The following is a 15461-nucleotide window of genomic DNA, read 5'->3' on the forward strand; positions in this document are numbered from 1 at the left end:
CGAACCTAGATAGTTTTCTCAAGTCTTAAGACAATTCAATTTTTACTTTCCTATGAATATAGCTTACAGTAAGAGCATTGAAGACCCCAAAAGTTTCTAAAAGTGGTCATGGAACAGAAAAGGTATAGTAACTTTGTTTATGCTTAGAACCATATCTCAATGCCAAGTTTTATGAAAAGATGAAAGCCTGTTTTATGAAAACCATTTCAGTAGTGAACATTCTTCCAAATTAAAAATTACCAATTCCTGTCAAGGTGCCATCATAAATTTACACAATGAGGTACTTCCTCTTCTAAAAACATACATAAGCATATAAATTTCAGAAAAAAAATTGAAAAAAGAAAAAAGGTTGACAAGTCATAACAGAATTTTAAAATATTCAAAATAAACCTATCCACAATAAGAATCAGAACTTTCCAAGAAATAAAATGAAATACCATAATAAAGGGCTTGTTTGAAAAAAATAAGGTTTTATAATATTTACAGTACAAAACGAAATATTAAATTTGGTGTTTATTTTTAATAGATGGTCCTGAGTTCCCTAAAGTCTTTTTTTGGAAGTGAAGAGAATCTTTAAAAATGATTATTGTTTCTAACTGGAGCCATGCAAATGTATGATTAAATGTCTTATAGCCAGACTCATTATTTTATAAGCAAAAAGAATAAAACTTTCAGTGCTTTAGAAATGATTTCTACCCACACCTACTGTAAGATTTCTTTTTCCTGTTTAAGTACTTTAGTGAAATTTTCAGGGTCATTTTATGGCAGTGGTTGAAGAGCTTCATAAATGGAGTAGGTATCCCCACTCTCCCTAAACAATGCACAAACACATACTTCTTATTTCTTTGTTTACCCTTAGAGCTGATAGTTAATAGAAAAGATGGTAAATAACTGGAAAGTGAATGAAATAAATTATGATTATTAAACAGCATGATTCAATAGTGAAATGACTTTGTTTTTCCTCTGCTTTATTCAACAGCCATCTCCGAGAGTCCATACCCTGCAACTGTCACAATATAAAGAATACCAAGACTTAAATGAGTTCTGGCTGGAAACAAGCTCACCATTTACTTTTACTTGAAAACCACAAAATGACAAGTTATTTTAAAAATGAGAACTATCAATTCAATTCTGGCTTAAATCTAACCCTCCTTTACAACAGCATTTAAAACCAAACCATGCATAACTAAAGAATGTATTCTAAAAATACAGAAGATATTGTAATTGTATATTGTAATTGTGGTCTTGAGAAGGTCTCCTACAGTACATGAAAAAAATCATAGAAACATATTTTTATGTTCTGTCATTAAATTTATTGCATCTGTGCTAATCTGGGCTACTTGATTATACAGAAGGGTAAATGCAGAGAGTGAACTGATGAGGAGAAATGATTTTGTAGCTACAGAATTCAAAACAGTTGTTTTTTTTTTTTTTGGACCAAAAATCTGCTTCATTATTTTATCAACAAGGAGAAGATAGCATATATTTCTAGAAAGTAGCCTACACTGGAATGGTTTGTAACTTGGGGTGATCCTGTTGTCCATGCCCCCAAACCACAAAACATGTATCAAGTCAGGAGAAATTCCGGTTATCATAACTACTGCCATCTACTGGTATCACTGGCATCTAGTAAGTAGAGGCAGGGAATGATGTTAAACATTTTCCAGTGCTAGAGGCAATCCCCCAAACAAGTACCTGGCCCAAAATGTCAAAAGAGTCTAGGTTGAGAAATCTCTCAACAAATTTGTCAAGTTTTATACATCTCATACTGATTTGAAAACCATCACTAATGATCAGTTTTAGTTGTCAAGGTGCTCCAGTCTTAAGCCAGCTTAATTCAAATAGAGAATCAATTATAGGCCAATTTAGCAAGTTTTATTATTCATATGTCCTGTTTTTAAGTGTACCCTGACTGACTTCCTTCAGAAATTACAAAATGCTCTCATTAGTTCTTTTCATTAGATCTTGGGTCCTGTCTTGCCTAAAATTTCTCATGCCTAGACAGTAATAATATGAAATATGAATATGGCTTTACTCATTATCAAGAAAAAAATGTGAATTTATATTTTATCTTTTGTTAATAACAATCTCGTTTATACCACTGAATAAAAACAGGCTTATTAACTAACACAGCTTTACAATATTACTCTTCCCAACACTCCTGAATGTTCAAAATACCAGTCAGAGGGCATGAAAGAAAAGAGTGTAAATCAATCTACATAACCGAATAATAAGCTATCACAATCAATCTCCACCTTTCTCCTTCCAAACTAATTCCATACAGATTATTATATTTCTTCAAATATTAGAAGTTGAAGTTTAAAAACAAAGGAAAGCACATAATTATAAAAGAAGAATTAAAAGCAATGTCATTTCTAAAAATTCTGGCTGAGGATGGATTCCATTACATCCAAGCCAAATTTAACCATCTAAAAGATTTTTTAACAATCCTATTATCTATTCTTGATACTAGGTAGTTTTCTTTCATTTTCTTGTGGTTATTTGTTTTTGTTCTGGTTTTTCCTCAAAAGGAGCCAAGACTTCCAGGATTTATGTTTCTGCTTGGAAGAACTCTGGGACCTCAAAAGCAAATACTGGAAACCCTGTAAAATCCTCTCAGATACATACCCTTAGAAAGGTCAAGGGGAAAGAATGTCATAAAAGGCTTTTAAAATCATTTTCCTCTCTAGTCAGAGAACAGCAGAAGTATACAGGGCAAGAGGGGCTGCCCCATCCAACATTCTTGCACTCACTTCAAATAGCACTGACCTACCTGTAAATAATCTCTCCAATGCTCTATGCAACTATAAACTAGGTTTAGTTATTGCTTCTTTGGGTTGTGTTCTGTGAGAATTAAGTGCTTTTTGATCAATGAATAGAAGCTGAGACAGAAACTAGAAATAAGGAAAAGAAACTCTTTGCCTTTAAGTAGAAGTGGCTCCAGTTTCCGTTTACAAGCTTGAAGGGTTGTTGTACATATTAAAACTGCTGCAAAGCTTCATCCGTGGTCACAGAAATCCCTCCTCCTTCTTTCCCAGACCCCACCCCCGTTGACACTGAAGATGTCAGATCCCAGGGAAACAACATTTAGGAAAGGATGCGTTTCATAGCTTGTATTAGAAAAGGCTGGCAACCCCATCTCTGCATAAAATAGCACTAAAGTGAGTCACAATGCCGGAAGCTGTGCCTTCTGCTTCTCTTTATCCAGATCTAATTCATCTCTAGCGAAAATACTAAATAATATTCCATAGTTTTTCCCATTTATATGACATGTCAATTTTTCTAATCCCTCGTTTGCTCTAGATAATTTTAAGCTTTAACTATCAGTGTACCACGCTAGAAGGAAAAAATTCAGTTAACAAGATGACAGTGTTATCTAGGTATTTGGCATCAATATTAGCAAGAGTCTGTCATTTGACAATTATTTCCCTAGCACACCAGACGGTAAAGAAAATGTTTTCATTCATCCGCAAATGACTAACATTTTATTGACGTTTCAAAATGCGGCTGCATACTATTGCACTTTCAATCCGAGCCGGTTTTAAGAATTAAGCCTGAATACTAATAACATCAGCAACTCCTGCTGCAAACCTCTTGGTTAATTGCTGAGCTTGGAGTGTTAGTTTAGCAGGGAAGTGTTGTTGGTTAGGGGCTCTTAGATATCAGTCAGTCTGGGTGGTCACAGGTGATGGGAAGCCTTCCCTTTTCCCACACGTCCTTATGCATGGCGATAAAAATCACTCTGAGTACCACTACTACCAAGCAAAACGACTCCCTGCCTGCCTCATAAAGAGCTCGGGCTGGGGAGGAAGCCGGATGCTGACCCCTGCAGAGATTATTGCTACGGTGCGCTTTGCCAAAGGATCCTGCTAGCGTTATGAAAAACGAGTTAGGATGTGCTAGGCAGCTATATTGTTTAAGAGGAGAAGGACTGGGGTGAGGCGAAGAATATCTTTTTGAAACACTACTAAAGGCAGAGGGGTGGGGGAGGAAAAGAATTAAGGAGGGGCTAATTTATTTTTAACTACTTGTTTCTCTCCACTTGGGTCCTCTGCTTCCCGAACTCCTCACTGAACAAGATTGATCAGCAGAACTGCTGTGGACTCCAGCGTCAGGTCTTTCATTGATTTGTAAATGGCCCGGAATAGCTAAAGGATCTTGAATCTGAGTTCAAGAAGGAAAGGAAAGAAAGCGGGAGGAGTAGGGGTCGGTTCCCTGTCTGGTACCCCATTCTGCCCTGGGCCAGGACGGCGGCTTGCAACAGCCTAGTGAAGCAGCATAGGGGCTGCGGCTTGAAGAGCGGAGACTGCAGCTCTGCGCCCCCTGAGATGAAAGCTTGTTCCAACCCGGTTTTGAGGTTGTTAAAAAATAAAACTCTGTGACTCGTTAAACCCGATAACTCTGCCCTGCCTAGATTCGGATGAGCTGATCATTCCGCCTGATAGACGCAAACGGGTTAAACTGTTAAACTGCCTCTTACATAACAGGACTGACTGGCTCTACACAATTAAAACACTTGATTGCAGTCTCTTTCCAACACTGCATCCCAGCACGGCCCGCCCTGTCCCTCCCAGCGCGCCTGCGTGCCGCGCGCACACAAGCTCTGCGCTCGCGCCCCGCGCGTACTACTCGCTGACACACACACACACACACACACACACACACACACACACGTACACACGTTTGCTCTCTCCCACTCTCTACCACACATACACACACGCACACACACAACACACGTGTGTGTGTCAAGACGCCCAGAGAAGGGCAGGCGTCCTCCAATCCATATGGGCTGACCGGACAGACTCGCCAGCTGCTCTACCGCAAGGCCTTGCACCCCTTCGTGCCCCCGAAAAAAAAAAAAAAAAATCGGCGCCCTGCCACACCGTCCCTTCATATTCCAGAAAAGGAGTAAAAAGAAAACTAGTTAGCAGCTTCTCAACTGTAGCGCGAGACCACCCAGGCAAGATTAAAAACAAAACAGTAACAAAAACCAACTCACAGTCTTCGGCGTCATGATGGCGCCGACCCCAACTTAGAAGACTTAAAACTTACGGTGCCTCAGGAGATAAAACGCACCGAAGAGGGGAAGGAAAGCGCCCCTCAGCTCTCTCCACCCCAGCCCCGGTACACTTTTCTAGCAAAGCATCCCTCTAGCGCTTACGACAGTGAGGGAAACCTTCCGTCTATGTGCATCTCTTTCCTCCTCAGTTTGCACAATTGTGATATACCTCCTCGGATTTTTTTTTTTTTTTTCGTTTTCTTTCTTTTCTTTTTCTTTTCAATCTTTTTTTTCCCCTTTCATTTCCCCCCCTCCCTGCTCCATCCTCAATCCCCGGGCGGGGTTGCTAAGGAAACGGCCGCTTGGCAACGCGCGCGAGCCCGGGGGCCGGCGGCCGCCGCTGCGCCCCGCGCTGCTTCTGCCTCTGCTGCCGCTGCTACTGCTGCTGCGATTGCAGCCACCGCCGCTCGCCCTGCCGCCGCCGCCGCCGCCGCGCCTCCTCCCTCACTCGCCGGCGCGCTCGCCTCCTCGCTAGATGGTGTGCGAGCCGCCCGAGAATTAGACACACTCCGGACTCGGCCAAAAGCAACCGAGAGGAGGTGTAGTGTGGCGCCAGGGGGTGGGAGGGGAGGGAGGGAGGGAAAGTGAAGAGGAGGAGGAGGAGGAGAGACAGAAAAAAGAAACAACACCCGACAACTAGGAGGGGGGGAAAAGAAAGAAAGAAAAGAAACCCACCCACCCACTCAAAAAAGAAAAAAAAATCTGTGGCGCGCCGCCTGGTTCCCGGGAAGACTCGCCAGCACCAGGGGGTGGGGGAGTGCGAGCTGAAAGCTGCTGGAGAGTGAGCAGCCCTAGCAGGGATGGACATGATGCTGTTGGTGCAGGGTGCTTGTTGCTCGAACCAGTGGCTGGCGGCGGTGCTCCTCAGCCTGTGCTGCCTGCTACCCTCCTGCCTCCCCGCTGGACAGAGTGTGGACTTCCCCTGGGCGACCGTGGACAACATGATGGTCAGAAAAGGGGACACGGCGGTGCTTAGGTAGGAAGAACGGCTTTCTTTTCGTACTTGTCTCAGTCTCTCTCTCTCTCTCTCTTTCCACCTTCTTTACCTTCTTTTAAACTGAACAGTAATACTAGGGGTGCTCACTAATCAAAAGACCACATCTCAAGAAATCCCGGTGCTGATTCTTCCCAGAATCCAAGCCTGTTTTTTTTTGCCGGGGCAGGTAGTAAGCTAGACTTAGGATGCTAAAGCACTTTGCTGGGAATCCAAGTAGCCCGGGGTTGAGTGAAGTGTCAGGTTTGGAAGGAGGAGCAGGTGCCACTTTGAAACTCAATTCACTAGGTCTCTGTTTTATAGTCATGGGGTACTCTCGGAGAGTCTGACAAGTTTATCAGGTTTGTTTCTATTTTACTCTAGCCTAAGCGACTTTGTCAAAGTGCTGGCTCTCTGCTCCATTTATTTTTCCCTCTCACTTGGACACTCAGGCTCAATTTTTCTCCCTCTTTAGCTTTCTTTCTTTCTTTCTTCCGGTTTCTCCCCTCTCTTTTTTCCTTCCTCTCTTTTAACCATTTTATCCACCTCCGTCTTACTCTTTGCTCTCGATTGCCTTCTTTCATCCGTTTTTTATTTTTCTGTTTCCTCCCCTTTTAATCTCCTCCACTTTTATTTCTTATCCACTTGTTTAACCCTATCCCCTCCTTTCTTCACCCTTCCCTTTCCCTTAATTTTTCATTCTTATTAGTGTCCTCACTCTGTGCCTTGTCTTCCCTCTTTGATTCCCATTTCCCACATCCTTCTCCCCGTGCTCTTCCCCACCCATGTCACACCCACATGCATGTTCCCGCTTTCCCCCTAAGTACCATTTCTCACCCTCATAAATCTTAGTTTTATAAATGCACTCCTTCACATGCTCTTCATACCCTAGCACACATGGGCACTTCTGTACTCTACCGACCCCTCTCACGTTCAGATTCTTGCTGTTTAAAACACATACACTCCTCTGCTCCACACACTGTCACTCATACGTGTGTACACACTATCTCCCCCGATCTAACCCTCCCCAACCTGCTGCCATCTCTTCTTCCAACCTTTCTCCCTCCTTCTGGTCTTCAATTTTACTTCTCCCCCAATCCCTTCTTCTCGTTTCTCTGAGCTTAAATGTTGAAATGGTTTGTCATTAATGAACATCCTAGCCTGGTTTTATCCCTAAGCAACATTACAGAATGAGCTTCTGGAAACATTTCCTTTCCTGTGAAAATACAAATTTATGATCAGTAGTGCCTGAATCTAAACAAGGCTAAATGCTCTATTCCTTCATTTCCCATTGCCCTCCCTTCTCCCCTGACACCCCCACCTGACATATACCTCAAATCTTCCTGAAAGATATTCTTTCTCTCCACTGGGTGGTAGTTGGCTTATAAGTGTAGGTTACACAAATTCAGGATACATGGCTTGTGAGAAGTGAAAGAAATTGGTATATATTTCTGTTTGAATCATGCAACATATTTTAAATTTAATGATGTGGGTGTGGTATATGGCTTATACATCTTGAAACATGAATCCCAATTTGCAGAGTGCTATTATAATTTCTAATATACACTAATTTATGTTTTAACAATATGTTATCTTTGTTATGAATACTGTTGTATATACAAAAGTAACAAGTTTTCAAATTACACATAGTAAAATAACTTCATTGTTGGTCATAACATTGTCACGTAGAGAATATAATGTAAACACATAATTACTTTTTATATTGTTTCTTTTAGAAGTTTGAATAACAGTGATAAAGACAAAATACTACCTTCAGGGGCTGAAAACACATATCATGGGAGCTGCAATATGTATGTCTGTAGTGGCATATTGCTTATGTGTGGAAAGCAGTACCATTTTCAACCTAAGGGATTTGGTAGATGGCTTATCTTTTCACCATATTACTTGGCTTTTTTTTTTTTTTTTTTCCTAATGAACAATCCATCAGATACTATGGTTAATTACAATAGCTGGAGCCACATTCTGCTTCCAGGAGAACTCATTACTTCCAACAGTGAAGCTTTCCTGACATGTGGGGACAATATCTTTCCAATGTTGTTGGTTTGGTGCAGTCCTTGTTTACTTTCTGAGCAGTGTACCTCATCCATTTATATGCTCTATCCTGAGTTTTGTAATATCTTTAGGAAAATTTTGACTTTTAAAACTTTTTAAAGCAAATAGAATCTCTGTCTCAATGATGTTTTGAACCAATTATATTTTACTTTTTTGATGAACAATCATTTTTTGTAATGTGAAACAGAAATCTTATCTGCATTACCTTTTACTCAAAGCAATTTGTTCATATTAATTTATCTAGGATGTATCCAATTGTTCAATTTTTTACATTGCCCAAAGGTTTAAAAATAATTAAACCTATTTATTTACAACAAATTTTATCTCTATTAAAACAACTTTAAGTAATATCAGATATTTTTCTTGACTTCTGCATTTGGTATTGTCTTTGTTCAAGACCAAAACATGTATGGCCTAAGGACTCATATAGTGTGGGCAACTTAAGTGCCATATTTTTCATCAGGAATAAACTTACAGAGTTATAGTCTGATTTTTTTTTTTTTTTTTTTTTTTTTTACTGGTATGCTCAGCATCATATTGGCATTAACCTGTAACTCATTAGAAAGCAAACCAAAAATCTACCCTCCAAATATACACCCCCTTCCCATCAAAGTAGATGAATCCAGTGTAAGAGAATATTTAACTGAATTACAAGATGTTATTTATCAAGGTTTACGCAATATATTGTTTTTATTGTAGCATGTTCCCCAAAGTGTCTAATAAAAAACAAATGGTGGCATAAAAGTTATCAAATAACTTTAAGTGGTAAAGGCCTTAAAGTGCAAGCCTGCCAGTCAGTGACTCTGTTGCTTGTGGTTACATTAATGAAACAGAAGTTTAAAGGTCAAATGATACATTTTCATCTTCTAAGTGCCAGAATGTCTGTTTTTAAGAAGAGAATCAGGAAAAACAAAACTTTCCTTAAGTGGAGCTACAACTCAAAGGAAATTCATTCTGTGATCTACTAACTTTATCATGCAAATAATATAATCTGTTAAATTTGAATAGAGAATTTATAGTGAAATTCCATTTAAAAATTTCAACATCTTTATTATTTTAACTTTGTCCTTTAAGGTTAGTCAATAATATTTTTTCATTGCTAAATCTCTGAAGAATTCTCTTGAACTATTTGGACCTTCTTGATAAAATATTTCATGGTGAATATACTCAATGTAATAATATATACTTTCCTTGCCTAAACTTTTGATTTAAGTAAATTCATGAGAGTCTAAATTAGGACATTAATTTTATATAAACAGAGCATTTCCATTAACCAATTAAATATTGACTTTGATCACTACCTCATGTAATACATGTAGTATTTTATTTATAACAAAACTTGTTAAGCTTTGTGTGGACACATCAACTTTTTTATAGTTTTCATGTTGCATTTATACTGCATAGAAGATATGAGTTACTTTGTCAGTGGATGACAGCAGAGAACAGAAGATGGTAGAACCACATTGGTTTATTTTAGGAACCAGAGTGTGTAGAACTGAGGAGTGGGGCAAACATTACTTTGGAAAAGTACGTAAATTTTAGATGACTTTTTTGTTACATAGAATGTTGACATTACTGTACTGTCAATCAGTTGCTTTATTCTTACCCTATTAACATATACTGTTGTATAAACAAGTTGAAAATGGTTAACATTCTTTGGAAACAACACTGTGAACATCCTCATTTATATCCTCCTTGTGCGTGCAGATTTTTTTAATTACATGTCATTTTTAAGCTAAATTTTTCAATCTGTTTCTCATTCAAACCCTTCTGTATGAATTTTGTGCATTTTTAGCCATCTTCCTGATAGGAATTCAAAATATCCTATTATCTGCTTGTCATGCTTTAATCAAAGGAAGGAAGAGAGATTCTTTACTTAAATGTGATATCTTCTTTTACTTTAGCAAAACTGAACACAACTCTGTCATTTTAATGCACTGAATTTGAATGGAAATTGTATGATATCCTACTATGATATTGTAATAAGCGGAAGCATTTTGCTTACAGCCTAGAACACAGTTCTAGGAAACATTTTCATTGGAATATACAAAACTTTTTCAAGTATATTTCTAAATGGATATGACAATTATTTATTATTTCTCTGCATGTTTGATCAATACATTTTGCCAAAAGTCTAAACTGTATTAATTATTATTGGTTTGAATGCATACTATTGGCTATAGTAACTTAAATGATTTATGTATAAAAATGCAGAATTACTTATTGCAGTAAAAATGCATTATGCTGTACTTGGGGAATATCATTAGAAAGTATTTTATTGTTGAGTTGTTCCTACACGTGGATACTTTGCATATTCCAAGTAAACTTTTTAATGTGGCATAGTGGTTTTTCAGAACTATTCTGTAGTATGATGTATTGCCAAGTATATTAATATACAGCCTTTATTAATTAAGTAATAACATAATATTTTAACCTTTCTAGATAAATTTATATTTGCCATTGGATATTTAGACCCTTTTAAATTTATTTATTCATTTTTGATACCAGAAATTGAGCCCAAGGGTGCTTAACAACTAAGCCATATCCTCAGCCCTCTTTTATTTTTTATTTAGAGACAGGGTTCACTAAGTTGCTTAGGACCTCACTAAGTTGTTGAGGCTGGCTTTGAACTTATGGTCTTCCTGCTTCAGCCTCCCAAGCCTCTGGGATTACAGACATGCATCATGCACATAGTTCAATTTTTTTTTTCTTAATTCACAATCATTGAAAAGTTCATTTTGTTATATAAATCTTTGCACCAAAACATGTTAATATACTACTTATTTTGAATAGATTGGTTTTGTAATTGAACTGCTTCATGAAATAAGTTAATTCTGTAACACTTGACTTCTAAAGAATTTAGGAAATTGGTCATATCATGGTATGTGTCAGCCAGTTGTGGGCCTTTTGTACTGGTGTATCCTTTATCATTCGGCTGTTCTAAGTGTCCGGGAATAGGAGATGGAGCTAGCACCTCAGGATGTGTTTCCCAGGCTTCCATGTCAGCTGTGTTCTGTTTTTGACTGGTAATGGAAATTATTTTGGGAAGGAGGGAGAGCATTACAAAGTGAAAAATCTAGGGTATTTCCCCTTTCCTCTCTTTCATTGTTTTAGGCAGTGTCCAGAACCATATCCAGCTCGCACTAGAAGCCTTTTGTGCTAGCTTCCAACTGATAGCTAGCTCTTGGACTTGTGTTTACTGCCTTATCCTTTTATTCCTTCAACTTAGGAGTACTTGTGGCTTCCTGCTGTTACTACACACTGTGTTATCTCACCAATCTGTTTGGTTCTCAAAAATTCTATCCCCTTTGTAATAAATTCCCTGTATTAAATTGCCTTTGTTTTAAATATACTGAATGGTTTAAATGTTTCTTGCAGAGCAATGATTGATACATAGTGAAAAATAATAGTTTCAGTGATTTTAATTATGTTTGATTGAATGACTACTTCCCCCTGGTACTACAAATGTTGCTTATTGGGGATGGATGTAATACTTATTTAAGAAGAGATGCATAGAAGTTGAACAATAACATCAGGGTTTATTACAAAGAAGAAAGATGGATACATTGTGGGTTTGTTTTCCCCCATACCCAGATTATGGTGAGAATAATAAGCCAAATATATAAATATTTAACATAAAATTGAGCAAATTCAGTAGAAAAAGATAATTTTTTGGATGGAAAATTAAGTTAGTGAATCTATATTGATAAAATTTAATAGGGCTCTATTATTGCTTTTGACAAAATCAAAAAGATAACTGGGACTACGCCCTGCTTGTGGATATGAGATCAGAATGCTAAGACAATTCCTGTAGTATTGCCATGAGGATCAAAAGGAATTCAAAGTTTTTCTTTTATTTAGTTTAATACCTGAGAAGCTAATCAAAGTTTCTTGTTTCTTATAAGGTATACGATCTTAGCAATGCTCTTGATTCAATTATTTGACTGTTGTAGGCTCTAGTCTCTCAAACTATAGAATTCTCTAGTTAGAAATAAGATCTTTCATCATATCTTCCTTCAGAATGACAGAAATTAAGACATTGTAGACATTACATGATATGACTTACATGAAGAGCTATGAGAAGTTTCAAAAGTGATTATTGGTGCAGGAATTACTTAAGAGTGTTTTTTTAATTCTCCCCCTTAATGAAGGACTAGAGGGTGTAGTGACCAGTGACCTTCCATCCACTTCTGTAGAACACTTTGTGAAAGACAACTGTTTTTCAAGTTGCTGTCTGGTTTCAATATAAGCAATTACTATCAAATCCTACTTTTGGTACATTTCTCCATAATTTTTTAGGAAAATGTTAATTTAAAATCATCATTGATTAAATGACTTTCAGAGATACTTTAGAAAAGATTTCTGAATTAGGAGGAAAATTAAATTCTTGATGTCTGCCATTCCATCTCTCAAAGCTTTGGTGATCCATTAAAGTTCATCATTGACATTTTTCCTTTGGTATATATACTTAGATATATAGAAATTAAAAATTATTGCTCTTTTTTTTCCTACAACATCATCTTACCTATCCATATAGACATCATCTTACATGTCCATGTAGACATCATCAAAAATGTTTCAAATTAACTCGTGAAAACAAGGACTTTCTATACTACCACAAAGTAAGAATTAGGAATTTTCGGCATAGGCATAATAATTGTCAAATTATAGTTTCATACTATAGTTATTTCGGGATAAAAAGTGCTATAATTAATAAGATTCTGAAGAAATTCGTAGTTTGGGATTTTTGCTAAAATATACTTCCTGTCCTTTGCTATATTTTGATTAGAAAAAAATATTTTAAATTTTTAAGTATCATGACTCTTTTGTATCTAGGGCCTTAGCATAATATCTTGAACACAGGAAGACAATGCCTACTATTTTTTTTTTAAATTAGAGAATCAATAGAAGTATAAGGAGAGGAATAAAACAATTTGTTCCTTGTTGTTTCACATTTTAATAATTATAATACCATTAATACTTAATTGGAGCTTCATGTTTATAGAGAAATTTTTAAATTAAATCTGTATACCAAAAGTTTCTTGAGTAATTCCTGCAAAAGTCTTAGAAGATCAAGACATAGACATTAAAAAAATACAGTGCCTTTAGATTGCAAGAAACAGTATGTTAGAGGGTCCTGAAGAAAAAATGCTGAATATCAACAGTATTAGAAAAATAAAATGTACTAGAATGTAAAATAAAAAACATTGCATATAATAAAGGAAAATATTGTTTGATTAACCTTTTACTTTGTTTGTATTTATGTGTGCCTGCGTGTATGTGCTGCTAAGACTTGAGATGTTTCTTACAGGGACTTCAACAGAACTTTAAAACATAGTGGTCCATGAACTCCCATTTTACCCCAATTACAGATTGCAGAATCACATTGGTTGCACTTGAATCTAATGTATGAAATATGATATGTCAAGAGCTTTGTAATGTTTTGAACAACCAATAAAAAAAAAAAGAACTAAAAAAAAAAACATAGTGGTCCAGTTGCAGATTTTGAGATGTTGATATAATTTCAAAATCCAAGATTTTAAATTATATAGGAGGGCTTTTGCTCTTTGCAATTATAATCTTCAGGTAATAGAAACAGTTCAAAATAGTGAAATGTCTGTTGTGACCTCCTAATAATTTCTGTTTCTACCTCAATGCATGAAACCTCCTCTTCTTTTCTCTTAAAGCTTCAATTAAAATGAAACCAGTGAAGATAATGAAGGTAGAAAGAATTGGCTGTTGCTACAGATGAATAACTCTGAATTATGAAAAGTAGCTACACACTCAAACCAGAGCAGAATTTTGTGTTATTCCAACCTCAACCATTCTCCAGAGATTGGCTAACAGTACTTTATAAACCACAGGGTATTGATACTAGCTTAAAGAATTTTAATGTGGCCATGAGGTTTTGATTTATAATGTTGAGGAGGTTATCTATTAGCATAGTGGTTTCTGAGCCATATCAAGTTCTGAGTCCTGACAGAGGACCTTTGATGCTCTTAAGCATCTAGCTGGCATGGAAACTGGTCACTTAATCACATTCTCTAAGAAAAGTGGAATAGAGGAAAGAGGAATTTGGCAATGTTGCCCACATTAAGTGTTTGTCTTCTGACTAGAAGCCAATATATTGTAGTTTCCAAATAGCTAGTAATGTGCTCGATGTATGGAAGATGTGTACAACCAATTTTAGTTCAGAGCTAAACTGTTCTTTACTGAAGTTCACTAAGTCATTTGGACATAGGTCCAGTGCCTATGCTCGTGCTGCATTATTGGATTTTTGTTCTGTTTTGTATTTTTTTTGATTTTTTTTTAAAGCTGAAGCTACTCCCATAAAACTTTTAATGGTTCTGGATTACTTAAAGGGTCATGGAAAATGTATGTTCTCTTGTCTTCAGAAAACCCTTTCCCCTCATGCAACTTAATTAAATTTATGTATAATAAATGGATTTAAGAGATAGAGTAAATGTAAAAGCTATAATAAGACATTGTATATTCCCTCCAATAATATCACATCCTATGGTACAGGGATATTAAAAGAATAAATCAAAGGAATCATAAAGTTTTCCTAATCTTCTAGACAGAATATTTCTTCCAGGAGAACATATTTAGATATATTTGATTCACATGTAATCTTTTTTTTAAATTAATATCTTGGGTAATTGATCAGTTGAATAGAAAATGACAATTCTGCTGCCTCCCATAGTGTTTGGCCCATTATGACTACTGAAACTCAGAAAGCAGAACGAAGAAATGGAAGAAGAGAGGAAATGTTATACTGTATGAGTGACTTATAAAAATATTTAAAAGTTTAAATATTAGGAATAGCATAGAATTAAGCCCATAAATTGTGCTATATGCAAGTATAATAAGAAAACATTTGTTTATTTAATATAATTAATTAAATAATGGACATTATCCTAAGCCTGTGTCCTTCCTATGATGAAATGAGGTACACTGTATAAATTGCAACTCTGAAATTGTGTCTTTCACTCAGGTATATATCTTCATTTCAATTTAGCGTTCATTTATGATAATTTTATATATTGGCCTGCATTGAGGTCAGGGGATATGTTTTGCAATATGTTCACAAAAGGAAATTTTTATATAAATCTTCAAATAATGGGATGCTTCTTTATCATTGATCAATATTTTTGCTCATACATGAGTAATATGAGATAATAGATATAAAGAGTTAAGAGATATGAAGATTTGCTTTTTCTTATGCACAGTTTTTCACTTGTTATTGCTTAGTTTTACTGAAATTGGTCATCCTTTGAGGTGTGCAGAATAGCAGTGACCAGATTTTGCACACCTGCTTCCTTATTTAACTGGATTTCTGACCTTGAACGAATGCCT

At 36.5% G+C, this 15461-nt stretch overlaps 1 protein-coding gene across 1 annotated transcript in view; it reads left to right on the top strand.

Moving 5' to 3' along the window:
• Positions 1-5859: 5859 nt before the first annotated feature.
• Positions 5860-15461, top strand: part of Negr1 (neuronal growth regulator 1) — a 786904-nt gene continuing 777302 nt past the window's right edge. Inside the window, exon 1 of the mRNA XM_076862295.1 lies at positions 5860-6035. Within this exon, the coding sequence (XP_076718410.1) occupies positions 5860-6035 (176 nt within the window). The remainder of the gene's footprint in view (positions 6036-15461) is intronic.

Source organism: Callospermophilus lateralis, chromosome 7, assembly GCF_048772815.1.
Source record: "Callospermophilus lateralis isolate mCalLat2 chromosome 7, mCalLat2.hap1, whole genome shotgun sequence".
Classification (NCBI taxonomy): Eukaryota; Metazoa; Chordata; class Mammalia; order Rodentia; family Sciuridae; genus Callospermophilus; species Callospermophilus lateralis.